The 20,913-nt window shown below is 44.6% G+C and overlaps 1 protein-coding gene across 1 annotated transcript in view; it reads right to left on the bottom strand.

Moving 5' to 3' along the window:
- Positions 1-8,715: 8,715 nt before the first annotated feature.
- The window catches only part of LOC148214038 (vomeronasal type-2 receptor 26-like), a 35,349-nt gene continuing 23,151 nt past the window's right edge, over positions 8,716-20,913 (bottom strand). Inside the window, exons 6-10 of the mRNA XM_088128877.1 lie at positions 20,010-20,136; positions 19,595-19,668; positions 11,844-11,978; positions 11,129-11,255; positions 8,716-9,611 (exon numbers count right to left, since the gene is read on the bottom strand). Of these exons, the coding sequence (XP_087985003.1) occupies positions 8,716-9,611; positions 11,129-11,255; positions 11,844-11,978; positions 19,595-19,668; positions 20,010-20,136 (1,359 nt within the window). The remainder of the gene's footprint in view (positions 9,612-11,128; positions 11,256-11,843; positions 11,979-19,594; positions 19,669-20,009; positions 20,137-20,913) is intronic.

The raw sequence follows: 20,913 nt of genomic DNA, 5'->3' as shown, positions 1-20,913 counted from the left end.
TGCGGGGGAGCGGAAAGAATGGGAGCCGGCGGAGCACGAGTGCTCCACCCTGTTGCAGCTGCAAACAAAGACCCGGGAGGACCTGCAGGAGGTCCCGCTGGAGGAGGGTGAGGTCTGGTTTGTGGATGGGTCTAGCCGAGTAGAGCAGGGACAAAGGAAGTCAGGATATGCGATAGTGACGGCGGAGGGAGAGACAATAGAGAAGGGGGCACTACCAGCGGACTGGTCGGCTCAGCTGTGTGAAGTGCACGCTTTGAAACGGGCACTAGAGTTGGGAAAGGGAGTGTCCCTCACCGTCTACACAGACTCGCGATACGCCTGGGGAGTAGTGCACACTTTCGGGAAAATTTGGCTGGAACGGGGTTTACTCACAGCTGCTGGAAAGGGAAGGTTGCAGGGAGGAAGCAGGTCATTGGGTTACAATTGAGGGGACCCCAGTAGTGAGCCGTGCTGACATGAGGGGGATGGTGGAGAAACTGCACGAAGGGTCTCACGGGGGGTGCAGGCTTTGGTAGACACTGTAAAGCCGTGGTACTGGAGCCTGGGGGTTCGATGGGAACTCCACACCCCTTGGCATCCTGACTCCAGTGGGAAAGTGGGAAGGGCCAACGGGGTGTTGAAGCAACATCTCACCAAACTGGGATTGGAAACAGGGCTACCTTGGACAAAGACACTTCCGGTTGCCCTGCTTCGAATGCGGACAGCCCCTCGCAAGGATGTGGGGGTCTCCCCATTCGAGCTGATGATGGGAAGACCTTTCCTGGCTCCAATGGGAGAGCCTATCCCCGAGCTAAAGGATGCCTTCCTGAGAAAGTATCTCTTGGTACTGTCACAATCTCTCTTGTCTCTAAGAAAACAGGGACTCCTCGCTCAACGGCCCCCCTTGCTGAAAGACCAACACCCCCACAAGCCAGAGGATTGGGTCCTGATAAAGACGTGGAAGGATGAGAAGCTGAAGCCGTCTTGGGAGGGACCATACCAAGTTCTCCTGACAACTGAATCAGCGGTTCGGACCTGACAGGGGGGTTGGACCCACTACCATCGGGTTAAGCGAGCTCCTGATCCCCGACCATGGACTGCCCAACCGGGAGACGGACTCAAAGTAAAACTTAAAAGGAACTGAACTAAGGCAGGGGAGGAGATGACCAACATAAAGGCGTAGAATTGGCACAGACAGCTTTGATCACTGGGGATGATCCCCGTGGGGGGCGATGTTCTATCATTTTGGGTCTTCTCCCATACCAAGACCCTGGACTAATCAAAGGCAAATGGCTCTAAATCTCTTGGGGATAACCAATGCAACTCAATGTGTATATTTCAACAATACCCAGAACCGTACCCCCCCATTGCCCTCAAAAGGTCCTGCTTTCACTTGTGGAGGGGTCTATAATATCCCTTACGCCTCAACCCCTCTATACCTACCTAAAGGTTTCTTTTTGTTATGTGGACATGAAGCTTACACCTATGTTCCAGCCTATAGTTCAGGGGCCCTTGTGCCATAGGGCGCCTGACCTCTCTATATGCCCTGCCTCCAATACAAGCGCACCCATCAAAAGAAAAAAGAAAAAGGGAGCTGCCATCTGATTGTGAGAGTGATGTGACACTCTTGTCTGAAACAGAAGCCATGGCTCTGGCCCTCTCCTTAGTAGGGATTCCTGCACTAAGTGGAAGGGCTTACCTGGACCTAAGGAAGGTGGCCTGCCTCCTGGCTAAAAGTGTCAACCTTACATCCTCTCTCATTGCAGCCCTCACTGAAGAAGTCACTGAGATCAGGAGGGCGGTCATTCAAAATCGGATAGCTATAGACTATCTCCTATTAAGGGCAGGACAAGGCTGTGAATCTTTTCAAGGTCTTTGTTGCTTTAACCTAACCAACAATGAGAATTATATTGAAGCAAAACTAGCCAAGTTGAAGACCTTAGCCTCTCCCATATCCGAGGATCCAGAGGGATGGAATTGGTCGTGGCTCACTAGTTGGTTACCTAACTTTGCTTGGTTAAAACAACTTTCTGTACTAGCCATTGGCTTCATTGCCTTACTGGTCCTAGTATGTTGCTTAATGCAATGCCTCCCTGCTTGTGGGAATTACCTGTCCCAGTGTGTGAAGCCCCGGGTCCGGGACGAGGGAGCAATCCTGTTAGCCAGGTTTGAGGCCCAACAGAGGCGTGAAAAGAAAAAGGGGGGATTGTGAGAAGGCAGGGAGAAGTGAGGGCCTCAAACAAACCATGTTTGCTAGGAGAGAGCGCTGTGCACCATGGGGCAGCCTTGGGGGGACGGCAGGAGGGAGGATGGGCAGAAGGCACACTCGCACCAGAGTGGAGAGGGACGGCAGGAGGGAGGAAAGACTGCAGGCAAGAGGCACGATCGCACCAGAGTGAAGAGAAACGGCAGGGGGCGGCTGTCGGGTCAAGTGGGGATTGGAATGTGTATTGCGCTGATTGGATTCGGAAAGTGGAATGTCTGCGGTTTTGCGGTTAATTAGCGGCGCTCCGGGGCAGTAAAAAAGGTGAGATTGTGAGCCAAGCCCTCGTAGGAGGGGGAGGACAGATAGGGGGTATAAAAACCTGTCAGACCTTGCTTCAGGGTTCCTCCATTGCTGCGGGAGGGACCCACCTTTGCAAACGTGCCCAATAAAAACTTCTGTCTACTGGATAACCGAACCCGTGTCTGTCGTTTTCTGACAACACCAACCAGTATAGAATTCCAGTCATTATTCTGATTGTATTGCCCATTGCTATACTTGGTGGTGCCTTTTCCTTCCTTCCTTTTTTTGTTTCCCCATAGGAATTTGTGGAGCAGCTTGGGGCAGAGAGTGGGGAATGGAGATGAACTCATTCAAAAGTGGCAAAAGCTAGAGAGGTCCAGGAGAAAACTGGAGGAGTGGGTTGGGGTCTCCACCCAGAGCCTGAAAGAGCGGGTGGAGCAATCACAAAGAAATCAGCAAGGAAGGCATGAATCAGAAGAGGAAAGAGCAGCAGGAAGAGCAGCCCTGCATTTTCAGCTCGAGTATTAGCGAGAGGAGCTGAGACTTAAATGTAACGAAAGTCCAGTGACTTTCCTTGCAAGCAATATTGATTCAAAAGAAAGTTCATTTATTGAGAACCAAAGCATTGCTCAGACTAAGCCTGTGCATGCCAAAAGTTGTTTTTTTACTCTTTTCCCTCCTTCACCCCCTGCCTCCTTACTCTCCTGATTCTCCCACTGGTACGGCCTTGAGCATTCCCGCGCCTGTGATAAGGAGTGTTTCATCCATTCCCCCCATTCCCCCCCACCTCTTACAATGGCAGAACCACAGCAAGCAAACAGCAACTACCAAATTAGCCAACACTAAAATCTAGTATTAAATCTTGCGAGGATTCTGACATTAAAGAAATCCAGGGTTTTGCGGTGGAGGGTCCCAAAGTCTCAAAATATCCTTTGGAAAGAAATCTCGTTTCTCTGTTTGTATTCTGGAGAGTGGAGGGAAAGAGGAACACACACACACAGACACACACACATATAAACACACTTGGGAGCAGAGATGAACAGGAGTCCTCAAAGAATCCCCTGCCCAAAGCCCAGTTCTGTTGTTCTTTGATCATTGTTAGCCGCTGGCGTGGACATGTTCCTCCGGGTCCTTTCGGTTGCGCGCAAAGCCGGGGTTTTCTTGATCGCGCGGTGATTGCCTCTCCGCAGCCCGCGGCTTTGCCCCTTTGCTTGAGAGCGGGCGGTAGAATTGGCTCAGTGTGGGTGGCCGGGTTTCCTAGCAGTGCCGCACTGGCTGAACCTGACACACACGGCTGAGGAGAAGAACTTGGAACCGTTGAAAATCTTGGGTGCATAACTGGATGTGGAGGAAGACAGAGCCAGGGGAGGTTTTTAGCGCAGCCAGGGGTCCTTTTACCCCTCTCTCCTTCAGAAGCGAAGCCTTGGCCGGACTCTGTCTGAATCAAGGAAGCCTCTGAATCTTCTGTCTTGGAAGGTTTCTCCTCCCTCTCCTTGATCTTCATTCACAGCAGACACAGAGCTGGAGGCTCAGTCAGGAAAACGAATCCTGTTTTGGCTTGGGCTGCTTCTGTGTCCTCCAGGAGCCTGTGGGATACTCAAAGCTAAATGCCTCCAAGGATGGATTAGACCCAGAGAAGGGACGCTGTGGTGCAGCGGCTTAATGACGCTGGGAGTTGCCGACCAGAAATGGTCGACACTTCAGCGGTTCGAGCCCAGCCACCCAATAGTTTTCTCTGAACACTTAAAGACATGTCACCCAAAGGGTCAGGATTTGCTTCCTTTCCAACCAGAGGCACAAAACAAGAAAAAGATATTGATTTCTCAAGGAGGTTTTTATTTTCTTTTTCGCACTGGTTGGTAGGGGTGACATCTGATGGCCTGAACAGCCTCTTCCAGTTCTATGATTTGATTTGAAGAGTTAATTCTATTCACACACAGAGAAACATACATGCAAACTGCCAGTGTGGGCACATCTTTACCAGCATGATGCTCTCTGCTGAATCTGTCATCTCTGGCCCCCTGTCACACCTGATGGATTTACTCCTTCATTCATCTGGATGTTCTGTTGCAAGAAATGTTTTTTTGAATCTGATATTTGTGTCAAAGTGTTGGGAACTCCCCTCCAGTTTTAGCATAAAAACAACAGCCCACCGCCTCACTTCCAAATGATTTTGAAAATGAGAAGAAGGAACATCATCTCTTTGGCCCATGAATCTCAGGATCACATGCAGCAGTCACAGACGGGCCTCCAGATTTCAGAATATCAACATTATCCAAAGATGACAGTTGAATATGCATCTGACTCAAGAGTCCGTCAACTTCATATTGTTCCCCTTTGTCATCCAAACTACATAATGACTTACAAAAAAGAGAAAACTGGTTATAATGGTTGCTTCAGAATGCAATAGAGTCTGACCTTCCTGAGTAACAATTTAAAAAAATAGGGTCCATCGATTTTCTTCCTCCAAACAATGTGCCAATGAGCTTTTTCTCCAGGCTTGCAATACTTTACCTATAACCTACTCAATGAAATTTCTACCTTATCAGCATAACAGTCCCCCAACTGTATCTTTCTTAGTACCAATGCATTACAGGCCTGCCTGGTAGGATCCTTTGTGTAAGACAATGAGGTCTTTAACTCAAATTTCCAGCAGTTGATGCAGAAGATTCTTGTCTGCTTCCCTTTGGAATCAGAAGCAATAACTGTGTGAGAAATGCACTCACAAGTCTCTCTCTGGGTTAGTCAGAAGTAAAGTTTCTTGAAGCGTTTGCAAAGGCTGGTGGGCTTCATTGCAAATCAGAAGCCACACCTTATTACAGATTTCAGCACATTTTATACAACTGAAGGGCATTATTTTAATACACAATTTTTTATACTCTCTATATATTTCACACAATGTATAAACATACATATAACAGCGCACTCTATCTTATAAAGGTTTAACTTGCAACTTGCTTTTGCCTTCGAAAGAGCACAGCGTTTCCTCCCCCCCACCTCATCTCTTTGTTAAATGCCTGATTATTTTCGATTACAAGATTGAAAAGTTGCAAAGAGAGAGAGGCCCCTGAAAGCCACAGAGATAAGGAGGTGCTAACACATGGTATTTCCTTGGTAACAAGAGAAGAAAGTTGAGCTGACTTTCTCCTTCTGAGACTCACCTTCCCTCCTCCCCAGACCATCTCTGCATTTCCTTGTATGGGTATAAGGGGATGTACTATCTTATTAAAAGTTTGATACATTTGTAAATGTCTATAAATTTCTGATGTTTGTTTTGGAAAGGTGTGGTTCAATCGGCATTCATGGCCACGATGTTGATTGGGCTCACCCAGATGTGTCTTGCCCAAAATATATCTGTTTACTTTCAAAGAAGTCTCATCTCAAGTTTTTTTGTTTGGCTCTTTGAAACTTGGGTAGCAAAGAGTGCCTTACACAACCCTATGCTGACGCTCATTCCTCCCCATTTCCCCAATGGCTGAGGGGTACTCTTAGGTCACAGTCTTTTCCGTCCGCCTATGGACCTACTTCCTGCTACAGACCACTACATACTCTACATATGACTACTACATACATCACATGTTCATGGTAAATAGGTGATTAGCTATGCGGGGCATGGTTTTTATTAGGCTAATAAGGGTTGGGGGGCAAGAGTTCATGCATTCCTAAAAGATCTCTGCTAGGTATCACTTTGGACAGGTCAAACCACTCCGATCTGGTTTTATCTCCCTCCAGGGACATCTCTCCCTCCCCTTTTCTGGCTTCTTGTAGCCCCTTGTAGCCCCTTGGTGATGCCTCCTTATCTCTCACCAGTCTGAGGTAGTTTCAGAGACAAGAGTATAGTGCAGTTAGGTATGCTCAGGAGCTATGGCCAGAAAAGGGAAGTTATGCCTAAGAGCAGAGTAGGGCAACTTCAAATCATTTTTAACTTCCAACAATAACTTTTGTATTCCTCCTTCCCTCTCAACAGGACCTCACATATGGGCCTTAGAAGGGTCTATACAGTGTGTAAAGTAGATGAATCATGATTGATTTCATAAAAATATAAGGTTAATTTTCTAATATAAATTAAAAGCCCTCCTTTCATGACAAGGAAGTATTAAAATACCACCTTCCAAAGATTGGCTTACGTTGTTTAATTGTAGGGTTAATATGATAGGAGCATGATCAGATATAAAAATAGGATGAATAGAAAAATCTAACATATATTTCAGTAGCATAGATGAATTAAAAAAAAAAATTCTAGCATAGGCCATATTCTATGAATGTAAGAAAAAAAGAATAGTTCCTAACCTGAGAATGAGGCTTACACCATACACCGATCGAGTTGAACTGTGTTGCTTAAGCCTGGAACACCTTTGAATTTGGATTATAAATTCTGCAGGCTATACTGTAGGCTGGTATCATTAATTGATTTGTGTATTATCATATCTATTTATTGGCTGGGTAGTTGCAAAAGGTTTTATAACATGATCCACTCCTGCCAGTTAGGGTTTATCAAGAATAATTGAGGAGCATCAAACAATTTATGTTTAATAATTATTAGATTGGAAGTAGCTAAAGATGGAATGGACTTTGCTGCAGTAGTAACTTTAGATGCAGAAGAAGCCTTTGATTTAATTTGCATTATATTTTTAAACCAAGCAATGGTAAGAGCCAAGGGATTATTTTCATGGGACTGAGATTTGTTATTTGCAGCCCTGCACCAGAGTCATAACAAACCAAATGATTTCAGAGCTCAGCTGTGAGTATCCAATATATAAATAGAATACGATTGAAGCCATTTTTTTTTAATGCATGTTCATATTTCCTCTTCATTCTTGCAGTTTTTCTGTCCGGTCAGAGATGATCCTGATTGGGGGCTTCCCCTCCTTCTTTGCCCCTCCCTCCTTCACCCGGACAGCTATGAACAGTTGCTTCCCATTCCTTGGGCAATTTCTTCCGGTAGAAAGCATATATGGGGCCCAGAAAAACAGTGTCTCTTAATTGGACAAATCCTTCTTTCTAAGAGGTCATTACAAGCTCAACCAATCTCCTGAGAAAGAGAGATTTTGCTTGGGAGTTGATTGATCTCTGCTTTGGCTTCTGGTCCTTCAAATGCCACTGGGCTCTTCCCTTAAAAAAGAGAAAAATATTTGTTTCAGTGTTGGTTGGTTAATTTACTTCCAAATGTTTGTATGCCACCTCCTCTCGTGATTCCAGGGGTCTTATAATGAATGTAATGAAAACACAGCATGGAGAGACATCAGAATCCTCAGAGGACAGCTGTTCCTGGGCTGGTGCTGAGAACTTCCTCTCCCTCCTAGATTCTGTGGGGAAGGCAGATTCCACTATTCTTCTATCCTCCATAATCAGCAGCACCTTCAATTGCCCGAGAAGCCTCGTGGCAACTAACGCAGCTCTTGCAAAATTGATATCAACCTGGGCCAGTTGGCGAGTAGGACGCCGCATTCTGTGCCAGCTCTAGCTTCTGAGCGAAGTTCAAGGGCAGCCCCACATAAAGCAAATTAGAGTAGTCTGGCTGAGAGATGGCAAGATGTGAGCCTTCACTGTCTCGCATTCAGGAATGGGCCCAATTGGCAGACCTGCTGAAGCTCTCCTAACCACTGTTTTCACTAGGCTTCCGGTAGGAGCCATGAGTCCAAGAAAAGCTCCACCCCATGAAGAGCTACAGATCAAACATCCACGATATCACAAAGTGTCTGGAACAGCATCAGCTTTGCCTTGCTGGGATTCAACCGTAAACTGTTTTGCTGGATCCGGTTCCTCCCAGCCTCCAGGCACCAGGTCAGGATTTCCACCATATCTCCTGCTCATTGTAGGGTCAAGATGTCAGATTGCATTTCATTAGGATATTTAGTGGTGGATAAGACCACACTGTGCTGTTTGCGAAAAAGACTGTTCTTTGTTTGTGAAGCTGGAATTAACCCATAGGGGAAGTATTCCTTGTCTAAATAGAATATTTATTAGCCATAGTTCTGGAGCATGAATAAACCTATAGGTCTTCTGACCCAATAGGTGAAATTTAAGGATTGTTGCAACATTCATTCATACCCAAAACTTTGTTACACACTTAACAGGAAGGAGAAAGGGGTAAATCATATGGATTAAAATGTGATAGACCACTTCTCCCATGATTTGAAACATCAGGACTTGGTGTTTGTCTTTTAAAAAAATCTTAACATTTCAAAACCTGTTAGGTGGAACCAGATATCTAAGAATCATTTTCTATTTTATTTTGACATCAAATGTTCTTTTGTATTCAGATCTGGTCTTAAAAAAATAATGTAGCATTTGCGGAAAAAGATGAAGCCCAGAAGGCCAGCACTGGAGGCCAAGATGGAGAAGATCTGCACAGCCACCATGTATTTCCCCTTGGTGCTCAGATAGGTAGGCACAAAAGACACCCAAATGCTGCAGAAGACCAGCACGCTGAAGGTGATCAGCTTGGCTTCATTGAAGGCCCCAGGGAGGTTCTTGGCCAGAAAAGCCACCAAGAAGCAGATGACAAACAGGAAGCCCATGTAGCTGAGGGCAATGTAAAAGAGGGGGACAGAACCTTCATTGCACTGCAGGATGTTCTCTCCAGACTGTGAGTTCATGTCAGGCTCAGGGAAGGGGGGAGTAGTGCCCAGCCAGATGCTGCAGATAACCACTTGGACACCTGAGCAGAAAAGGACAATGGAGTTGGCCAAGCTCTTCCCCAACCATCTCTGTACTTTATTCCCTGGTTTTGTGGCCATGAACACTAACACTACTGTGACTGTTTTGGCCAAGACAGAAGAGACAGCAAGTGAGAAAATGATACTGAAGGCAGTTTGTCGGAGAAGGCAGGTGGTTCTCCTTGGCTGGCCAATGAAGAGGAAGGAGGTCAAGAAGGAAAGCAGGAGGGAGACCAGGAGCATGTAAGAGAGGCCCTGATTGTTGGCTTTCACTAGAGGTGTTTCTTGGAATTTAATGAAGATTCCCAAGGCAAAGCATGTGATTAAAGAAAGGAAGAACGTAATGGAAGCCAGGATGATCCCCAGATTTTCTTGATAGGATAGGAAGGTTACAATCTTGTGCACACTGTGATCTTGATGGATGTTTGGATATTGAACTTCTGGGCATTTCTTGCATTTTTCTGCATCTGAAAAAGGCAAGGGTAAGATTTCTCATCAATCATATACTTTAAAGAAATGCATCAGGAAATTGGGATGTTGTGAATGACTGAATGTGAAGGAAATCAGTCTGCAGTAAGAAAAGGATGGAGTCTGTCCTCCCCTGTTCACAAAGAGGCTAGGCTTAATCTGCTGAGTATTTGGTTTCCACACATGATCAGTGAAGGAGAATTTTAGGGCCAAGCTAGAAACCTCTCATCGAAAGACATCTTCCCAGGGAAAACAAGGCACTGGCTCAGTTACATGGTGCCAAAGGAAGGACCCCCCCCTCCCCAAATGCACTTCCCAAGGAAACCCAAACTGTCAGCTCAGCCCTGAAACCATTCCAAGGCTTGGATGACAAAGATGAAATTGATGAAGGAGGCAAAATTATCCGCTCAGCCATAAAAACTTTAGAAGACCAAGGAATGCTGAATAACACCCACCAGTGTTATGCTTTTTCCATCCCCTCCAGCTAGAAGGGTCTGAACTGTTCTTCCTTTGACTATGTGTTTTTTTTAACGTCAGTTTCATCAGGGAAGGAAGGAAGGAAGGAAGGAAGGATCCACTGTTTTACCATTCCAGTGTTGAACTTGTTAAGAACAAAACAAGTCTAGGTTTTCATCAGTGCATGAAGGGACCAAAATGCCCCCCACCCCACTTCCTGCAATGGAAAGAACTGCAGAAGGACCACATACCACAGTTTATGTTAGCAGAAGTAAGAAAACACTTGACACAGAGCAAGAAAAGTCAGGTGGAGGTGACCTTAGGGGGGGTTTCAGGGTGAGTTGGGGCATCCTCATGCATCCCTGCTCTAAAGACTCTGCCAGAGCAAGAAGGAAGTCTGACTCAGCCCCAACTCGTGACTTCTTTCTTCCAACCCCACTTAGACATCATCCAAGAGCTGGAAGGGCCATTGAGGCCACCATGTCTACAATCCCTGCTCAGTAGAAGATCCATGTCTTGAAATATTGTTTTCTGGATTTTGCGAATATAAGGAAAATGGAAGAGGCACAAAGAGAAGTGATTAGGTTCTGGAATTCTACACAGTTACTTTATTTTGGCTTCTCGAGAAATCTGAAGCTATAAACTTCAGATGCCACTAGAAATGTTCCATCCAGACAGGCACAATTGTGAGAAGACCTGATCAATCCTCTCCCAAAGAGCCAATCAGAGTCATTATGCCCTGGAACTAAAGTCATACTCACTATTCAGAGAAATGGGGTGACTAGCAAAGTGAAACGTGAAAGGTGTGTGGACAAGATAAAGTCCAGGAAATCCCATCTTCATGGTAATTCTAAGCCCTAGTTGGTTCAGTATCTTTTCATCTCATAACCCAGTTTAGCCACCAAGCTAATTTCTTATTGCTCACCATGAAATAAATGCAGAGATAAATGAGCAAGAAAGGTGTCAAGCTGAAAAGTCCCTTTGAAAAAGCCTTTTTGTTGAAGTGATCAAGGAAAAGACACTTTGCTGAGGACTGTCCCTTTCCTTCGGTGTCACCCACCTTCAATGGTGGAGGTTGTTCCTTCAGCGCACAGAAGACAGTCGTAGCAGCAGATGGGCTCCCCTTCCTGAGCCACCTTCCTGAATCCAGAACGACAGCGTTCCACACACCTGGAAGGAGGCAAGGACTGAGGACAGAGAGGAAGAACATTCAGAAAAAAGGAATTTATTTTGTGGAAGCGGGCTAAGGGAGAATGGTGTAGTGATCTGCAATAGAGTACAAATTTTGAAGTTTGTAAGAACATTGGAGTTCATCAAACAGATTGCTTCCCTGCATGTTGCTTCCCTGTTATCTTCTCTTCTAATTTTTCACAGACAATGATGTTTAGATTTAGAATTTAAATTTATATAGTAAATTACTCAAGGAAAGATTGGAGAGATATTTCACTTTGGCAAAATGAATCTTGTTGCTCAATGGCTCTGATCTACTTACATTTGCACAGGGCTAATGAATGATTTACTTAAATATTTAAGGGTTTATTTCTCGTAGACACCTTGACCTCTACCCAAGGAATATATTGCCTTGCCTAATGAACCTAGATGACATTCAAACCACTTCCTGCCCAAAGAATGCAACCCTCATGCTAGGAGCTTCAGAGAAAGTGAAATAAACATTTTCCCACCTTGTTCAGTCCTTCCATCTCTGCAATCCCATTTGGGTTGATCATAAACGTGACACCTTGGGATCCTTGTCTTTCTAGACTCCCAAACCTCACTTTGCTGACAGACATATTGGAGAAAATCACCCAGTTCACAAGGTCCAGGTCTGAGGCCAGATCTCCCTTCTCATCCAAATAGACCCCTTCTATGGAATTATTGTGAAACTGTGAATTTTGAAGGAAGGAATGAAGCTGCAATGGAAGAGAAAATGGGTATTTTTAGACAGGACATCCAAGAATCTATGGTAAGACCCCTTCATTTTTTCTGGGGTTGAATGAAGATTTTTCTCAGTATATACAAAATGAATGTGTCAGATTCATTTTCCAAATTGTTAAGAAGATAATTCATCAACAATTTGATTTTAAAACCTATTAACTTACACTTTAATTATATATGAACTGGACCAACACTGAGATGGGACAGAGAGGAACTTGCTTTGTTCTCTCAATCCCCCACTGTCTTAGTAGTGAGTGAGAAGATGATACTGAAGGCTGTTTGTGGGAGAAAGCAAGTGCTTGTCCTCGGCTGACCAGCAAAGAGGAAGGAGGTCAAGAAGGAAAGCCGTCTCTCAATCTAGCCGGGCTTGGAAGATGCAAGTGGAGGCTCATTCTGCACATTCAAGGAAAGCCAAAGTTCTCCACTCGGTTGCCCTACTGACAAGTCCAAAGAAGCCCCACTAGCTAAAGGATGTAAAATAGGACCCCAAAGAGAAAGTTGACAGAAAGGTAGCAAAAGTAGAAGATCAGAGGGAGGTTGCCTGGTAAGAGGAGGGCTGGAACTTCACAAATTAGTCATTAGATGGAGTGGTTGTAATGCAGTGTAGGAAGATGAATTTCCCTGAATGACTTAGTTGAAGGAGGTTTAAGGAAGCTGAATGGTTTACACCTAGCAATGAATGTAGAGATTACGCCACCAATGAAAAGCTTTCCTGTCCTGTAATGATTCTCTGGGTCTAATATATCCTTAGTCAGAATCAGGAGGCATTTAGCTTTGAGCATCGCACAGGCTCCCTGGGGCCACAGAAGCAGCCCAAGCAAAAACAAGATTGGTGATCCTGATGGGGCCCCCAGTTCTGTGTTTGCTTTAAACAAAGGTCAAGAAGAGGGAGGAGAAACCTTCCAAGACAGAAGGTTCAGAGGCTTCCTTGATTCAGAGAGTCCAGCCAAGGCTTCACATCTGAAGGAAAAAGGAGGAAATGGAGCCTCTGCCTGCCCTAAAAACCTTCCCAGGCTCTGTCTTCCTCCACTTCCATTTATGCACCCAAGACTTTCCAGTGCCGTGACATCAGCCAACAAGGCTTTAATGTGACACTGAGGTGAAAGCACATTATTGACTTGCTTGTGTCAAATCTTCCGAAAGGTTGCAGAAAATCTCTAGTGCTTTAGCACCAAGACAACAAAGAAATCACTATTATTTGAATAATGGCAAGGAGCAGAGACATTCTCCCTCTGAACGTCGAATGAATCAATCCGGAGATATGCAAAGGGAAAAGCAATACATGGTGCCCAAATTGGAAAGATGAGCCAATACAGGAGAATTTGGCCCCAAAGTTCTTAAAAAAAAACTTAATACAATCCAATACTAAGCGAGATCGGTAGCATGGTGTCAATGTGGATTTAGTTGGTGGTGGATTTTGGTTATATTTTTAAAGGTAGCCAAAGATCTGCTGAGATGGGTGGTTGCTCTTCTTCTGAATGCAGACAGATATGGGAACCACATTCCTATCTATCTATCTATCTATCTATCTATCTATCTATCTATCTATCTATCTATCTATCTATCTATCTATCTATCTATCTATCTATCTATCTATCTATCTATCTATCTATCATTTCTTATAGGTTACCAAGCCGCAGTGGATGTCCTGAGAAAGAGAACTTTCATTCACTACATTGATCAATAGTTTGGCTTCAAATTATCCTGTTTAGAGAAAGGGCGAAATCATGTTTATTAAAAAGTGGTGATCCATTTTCCCTTTGACTTGAAACAAACCAGGATTATTTTTTAGAAATGATCAAGTGGGATGTATGAGAACTAAGCTCAGATCAGACCATATTCAACTGGTAGCAGATCTGATTGAAGAAAAAAAAGAAAAAAAGATCATCCCTACTGCTATCATTTGATGTGGAATAAGTTTCTGATAAAGATAATAGGCACTGTGATTTATATTACCTTCACCATATGGGGATGTCCCAATATATGTAGCTCAGGGTTGAACCATGGAGTCCTTGGGGTTCTCTGAGCTTGGTTGTTCGATTACAGACATTTCATCACCCGACTAGCTAACATCACCAGTGCTAGTGAGTGTGGGGTTTGCTCCCTGTTTATATACAGTTGCTTGCCCTGACAGTGTTGGTGAGGGTGGGGTTTTCTCCTTGGTAGTTCCTTGATTAGGGTTTGTTTTAGAGCCCAAGAAGAAAAAACAGGAGCCATCTACAACATACAGTGTAAGGACTATAACAGCCACTATGTAGGACAGACAGGCGGAAGACTAGCAGAGCACATCCATGAGCACCAACTAGCATTCAGAAGACATGATAAAAACTCCTGAATCTCACAACACATAGACAGACTCGACAATAGTTTCAACTGGGCAACTGTGAGTATCCCAGACCAAGCTAAATCCAAAAACTCTAGGGAATTCCTGGAACCTTGGCACTCAGACACATCAGCTATCAACAGTCACATAGAGATAAGCCACATTTACACACCATTCAAAAGAGAAAAGAAAACTAAGAAGGAAACAAAAAGGCCAGAAGACATCGTCTCCAGCAACCTACACCCAGAGAAGCAGGGATTAACACCAGACAAACAATCAAGCAGAAAGCAATACTCCAATCAAGGAACTACCAAGGAGAAAACCACACCCCCACCAACCCTGGCAGGGCCAGCTACTGTATATAAACAGGGAGCAAGCTACTAGTACTGGTGATGTTACCTGGTTGGGTAATGAAATGTCAGACATCAACAGGCACATAGAGATAAAAATCATTTTCACACCATTCCAGATACAATAATAAGGAAACAAAAAGGCCAGAACTCCTCTTCTCCAGTAATAAATGCCCAGATAAGCAGGGATTAACAGCAGGATTAGCACCAGACAAGCAAACAAGCAGTAAACAATACCCTAATCAAGGAACTACCAACTCAGACAGACAAGCAAGCAGTAAACAGTGGAGTCCTTGGGGTTCTCTGAGCTTGGTTCTTTTCTTGCAAACCTTTTGTTACCCAGCTAGGTAACATCTTCAGTGCTAGAGTGGGATGGGGTTTTCTCTCCGTTTATGTACTGTGGCATGTCTTGCTAGTGTTGGTGGGGGTGGGGTTTTTGTTTTGTTTTATTTTTCCCCTTTGGTAGTTCCTTGATTAGGGTATTGTTTACTGCTGATTGTACGTCTGGTGGTAATGTTGGTGTTAATCTGTTTTTTATCTGGGCGATGATTGCCGGTGAGGAGATGTTCTGGCTTTTGTTTTCCTTTCTATTGTCTCTTTTGAATAGTGTGTAGATGTTGTTTATCTCTATCTGCCTGCTGTTGGCTGCCTTGTCTGAATACCAAGCTTCCAAGAATTCCCTCACATTTTTGGATTTAGCTTGGTCTAAGATGCTGATAGTTTCCCAGTTGAAACTATGGTTAAGCCTGTCCATGTACTGTGAGAAGCAGTAAACAACAGCCTAATCAAGGAACTACCAAGGAGAAAACGACACTCCCACCAACACTGGCAGGGCAAGCTATAAACAGAGAGCAAACCCCATTCCCTTCTAGCACTGAAGATGTTACCTAGCTGGGTAACGAAACCTCTGCAAGAAAACAGCCAAGCTCAAGGAGCACCAGGCACTCCACAAAGCTAAAGTTGAATGTGAGCTCTAATTGAAATCTCTGCCAAGCTCTTCCCCTCAACGTACAATGGACTGCAGATTCTCTTTTTGAACCACCAATAAAAAGAATCAAAACTTAGCCTGGGAACGTGGACAATCTATTGGGTTTTTGTACCTCCCTTCAGGAGCTGGAGGGTGACTTTCATTGTACAAAAGGACAGTTTAAAAAGAAAAAAAGAAAACGTCAATTGTACATGCCTTCAGCTAGTGCAGACATTAATCTTAATAATAAATGTATTTTCTAGTTTAACTACCCATTTTCTATAAGCTGTTTATCTACACTATATTCTTCAAAATCCAATTTCACTCTACCTTCATATTTTTTTATTCTCTATCTCCAATACACTTCTTTATGGCTGACTTCAATATTTCTGTGGCCTCAATCCCTCTACTGTCACTCTCTATACAGCTGTACTCCTTTTCCTTCAGAGTTCAATCTCTCTTTCATCTTGTTTAAGTTTCCATTTTCTATTTCTGTTCTGTCCAAATCTTGACTTTTTCTTCGCCTTTCCTGCTGGTTTGTTCCTGGCTGGGCTTCTGGACTCTCCTCCTCTTCTTCCCAATCTTCCCCCATCTGAGGGAAACACCTCTCTCCCCCCACCCCAGTTCTCTCAGCTCTGCCTCCTTTCCCGTCGCCTCTTCTCATCAGGGCTGTCTGTAAGGTTAGCTGCATTCGGTGCTGGAAATAACCCTCGTGAGACACAGACTCGAACAAAAGCTAGTTTTCTCAGGCGTAATGCGTAGTGGTTACAGACAAAGCCAGGATTGGCTTGGCGCAGTTTCCTACAGTATTTTATAGGGTTCCCCCCTTGACCCATAGTACCCCTGGGTTCCGCCGCTGCCCTTGTCCTGGGTCACCCCTCTGTTTGTCATGATCTCCCTCCCCTCTTCTTAATGGCAGATTCAGTCAGGTTTCATTGTCCTCGTGATCATCGTCTTTTCTCCGTGTCATCGGTGTACTTGTGTACTTCCTGCTTCTGAGGAGACTTCTATCTGGAACAGGGAGGAAATGGCATGCGAACATCCATGAGCCGTTAGGGGCACAGCATGAGATCAAACACCCATGGTTGGAATGGCTGGTAAGGATGTGGGTAAATGTGCTAAAACGCTCACACAGGAAGGTTGGTCTCAGTCCTTCCTGTGGGAGAAACTTTTCAACAAGGATCCTCTTCTCAACAGGTTGACTGCCAGATAACCAGACAGGGAAGTTGTTGCACCACAAAACGGGCCTGAGCTTGGTATCAAAGCCAAAAGACATCCAAAGACGAGGGGCAGAATAAAGGGTTGCTTTTCTTAAGGTACCAGAACAAAGGGACTCCAGCTGAAAGGCGGCCAGAGCCCCGAACACAGTTTGCTTACAGTTTTTATACTTCCCCAGTTCTCCCTCCCGACTCCCAAGCGCACTTCCCGAGCATGCATGAGCCTTCAGCACCTGCTTCTGCTCCCAACCATCCCCTGCACAGTCTAAGCAAGTTAGGCGAAGATATTTCATGTTAGCAACCCTCAGAGCAAGCGAGGACTAGGAACCCAAGACTGTATGCTGCTAAAGCTAAATATCACGCCAACCCCGGAAGGCGGGCACACCTGCACCTAATTTCATAACTATGCATTTTGCTCTTTGTGGGGTCCACTGCTGGCTGCCCACTAGGAATGCACTCTATGTTGCTAGACCCCCCCCCATTATGTGGGTGCAATCTATTTTGAGCTTATAGCTTAATTTCACACATCCTGCTACTCAGGTTGTGGGTCCTCTTGCAAGTGTTTTAGCACATTTACCCACATCCTTACCAGCCATTCCAACCACGGGTGTTTGACCTCGTGCTGGGCCCCTAACGGCTCATGGATGTTCATGTGCCATTTCCTCCCTGTGACCTCCACATGTGCATGACCCTACTTCCTCTTCAAAATGGTGTCAGTATGGTCTCAACTCCACATATAAGCCTGCATCGGGGTTACCCCCCCCCCGATCCTGACCCTTCAAAGTCATGCCTGACAATAATTTTGACTTCCCTGGTTTAAGCATTATTGAACTTGCAGTGGAAAGACTGACCTCAACTTCCTTTCCCAAAACCCTCCAGATCTTCATCCTCACCCACCAATCCCGTTGGGGACCACCTGGCAGTTCTTCCCATCACAAACTATTCTCCATGAACTACATTGCCTGGCATCCTCCCCCAACTGTTGTATGGGTAAGAAAGCATTCCCACATTCTGGGCCACCTCATTGGGGAAGAAAATTGGGGGAAATATGCAGCAATCCTATGGCCATAATGCAACTGTGTGGCTTAAATGCATGTGTCTAGCGGTGTCTGCCCTTCCTGAGAAACAGAGCAATATCACAAAAGAATGACAAAATCAAACTTCATTACAACAAAGGCTTATGAACCCTTTTTACTTTAAAAGAATTATGCAAAAATATACACAATATTTCAGGAAGACCAGAGAATGAGGGTGGTCTGCTATGAAGGAATGTTTGCCTTTCAAGATGGGAGATGTTACAGTTTGATGTTACAGACTACCAGATACAGTATTTATAAGCAAATTTTCCTGCCCATCTGCAAGATGGCAATGCAAGGGTGAGGTACACATCCAATTTCCCTAATTTCTACACAGAAATAAGAATATTCGATTTTACTTTACTGGATAAGAAAACAGACAAAATGAAATTTCGTAGCTGGACCTGTACTGATTTTCCAAAGCAAACTTTCCTCTCCTGCTTTTTCCAGGACTTTCTTCAGCTGTCCAGGGAGACCCCATTTCGGAGACTGAGGAGATGGTGAGAGGAGGACACCTTTGAATAACACTTTTTCAGGTTGTGCAGCCTGGGATTTATTCCATGCTTCTAATATTGGCTTAACCCATTGAAACCACTTAAGGAGTGGATGCCAGAGGCTGGGGAGAGGGGGCAGTATGGCCAGTTTGCTTTCAGCACAATAGGCGGTAGCAGAGGAACCATGGCCGAACCATGGCAAGGCCATCCAGAGGGTATTTAGGAGGTTGAACCTAGGAAGCCTAGTGTATTACAAGTCTTTTAGAGATGGGAAACGCATGGAATGGACACAAAATTATGACTTTGAGAAAAAAAATGGAGAAGTAATCAGATATTGATTTATGCTTTCACAACTAGCTGTTCCTTGGTATTTAGATCTGGTCTTAGTAAAATAATGTAGCACTTAGGGAAAAAGATGAAACCCAGCAGGCCAGCACTGGAGGCCAAAATGGAGAAGATCTGCACGGCCACCATATACTTCCCTTTGGTGCTCAGGTAGGAGGGCACAAAAGACACCCAGACACTGCAGAAGACCAGCATGCTGAAGGTGATCAGCTTGGCTTCATTGAAGGCTGCAGGCAGGCTTCTGGCAAGGAAAGCCACCATGAAGCAGATGGAAGCCAGGAAGCCCATGTAGCCAAGAGCAATATAAAACATAGCAAGAGACCCTTCATTGCATTGCAGGATGATCTCTCCTAGTTGGGAGTGCATGTCAGAATCAGGAAATGGGGGAGAGATCACCAGCCAGATGCTGCAGAGGACCACCTGGATACTGGAAGAAGAAAGGATGATGGAATTGGTGAGACTCCTCCCCAGCCACCTCCTCACTCTGTTCCCTGGCTTTGTGGCCAGAAAGGCAAGGACCACCGTCACTGTTTTAGCCAAGACAGAAGAGACAGCAATCGAGAAGAAGATGCTGAAGGCTGTCTGTCAGAGAAGGCAAGTGGCTCTCCTTGGCCGGCCAATGAAGAGGAAGATGGTCAAGATGGAAAGGAGGAGAGAGATGAGGAGGATATAAGACAGGTCCCGGTTGTTAGCTTTGATGATGGGAGTTTCTCTGTGTTTCACAAAGATTGCTAGGACAAGCACAGTAGGTAAGGAGAAGAAAAGTGCAAGGGAAGCCAAGAGGGTCCCCAGATATTCATTGTAGGCCAGAAAGCTTACTTCCTTTGGGACACATTTATCTCTCTCCTTATTTGGATGCTGGTCTTCTGGACATTTAGTGCAATAATCTGCATCTGAAGAGAAGAAAGTAACATTTACCAGGTTCAGCCACTAATCTAGTCTTTTCTATGCTACCAGCAAATACACTGCATGGGGTAAGAAACAGAAACAACAAAAGAAGGTGCAATATCAGGGACTGTGACCAACTATGCTAAACATTGAGCAACTTTTCTGCTTTTTAACCCTGATGGAGGATGCATGCTAATGAGTTAGCAGTTCATCTTTCATATCTTGGCTTCCTAGTCTGTCTATTTTTAAATATGTTTCAGAAATAAACCAATCAAGGTGAGATCTTCACAGAGGGAGAAGTGTCAGCCTTTTTATTGAAAGGCTGCTTCACGTTGGAGTCACATACCTTCCTGAGAGGAGAAGGTCCCCTCCACACAGAAAACACAGTCGTAGCAGCAGATGGGCTCCCCTTCCTGACCCACCTTGAAAAATCCAGACTGACAACTTTCCACACACCTGGAGGGAGGCAGACTCTGAGCAGAAAAAGGGGAACATAAAGGAGAGTAGATTAGGGTTGACTTCAAAGGAAAGAAATGGTAGACTAGGTCCATTTAACGGAAGCAGCTGTTTATCCAGGAATCTCCCTTCTGGGAGATCAAAGCATCTGAGACTAGGAGGAGATGTTTCTTCTTTTTCACCTCCAGACTGTGGAATAGTTTGCAGTTAGAGATTAGGTTTGCCTTGACTCTGTTGGCCTTTGAGAGAAAAGGTCAAATGGAGCTCTTCCAGGAGTCTTATATAAGAGCCAACATAGCATTTTAGGAATTGGGTATTGTATTGTCTGTGTTTCATTTTTGTAAACCACCATGAATCATATGATTATGTCAGTCCAAAATTGCATATATAAAAAAGAAACAAACAAACAAACAAATAAATAAATAAATAAATAAATAAATAAACTCTGTCTTACAGTGAATCTGCTGCCTCAATTTTTGCATATTTGTCTACTGTTCATCATCAGTTTTCATCTGCAGGCATCTTGGGACTGGTGGCTCCCAAGTCCACGTCTATAAAACATGACAACTACAGAAAGCATTATAAAAATAAAAGCAAAATCGCATCATTTGAACTGGGAATCCGGACTCCCTTAATCAGGCGTAGCAGTGGACATGTAAGCCACAAAGTTAAGGAGAGGTTCTCTGCAACTCTTCTGAAGCCTTGAAGGGCTTCAGAGACTTCAAAGAAGTTCCACAGAGAATGTGTTGATCAATGACAATGCTCAAGAGCTCAAATAGGAATGAAATGGTTTT

The sequence above is a fragment of the Python bivittatus genome, unplaced genomic scaffold (assembly GCF_059951505.1).
Source record: "Python bivittatus isolate LINGU-HERP-01145 unplaced genomic scaffold, Pbiv_v1 ctg000820_np1212, whole genome shotgun sequence".
NCBI classification, from domain to species: Eukaryota; Metazoa; Chordata; class Lepidosauria; order Squamata; family Pythonidae; genus Python; species Python bivittatus.
The sequence above is the reverse complement of the archived record's forward strand: the minus strand, read 5'-3'. Positions and strand labels throughout refer to the sequence as shown.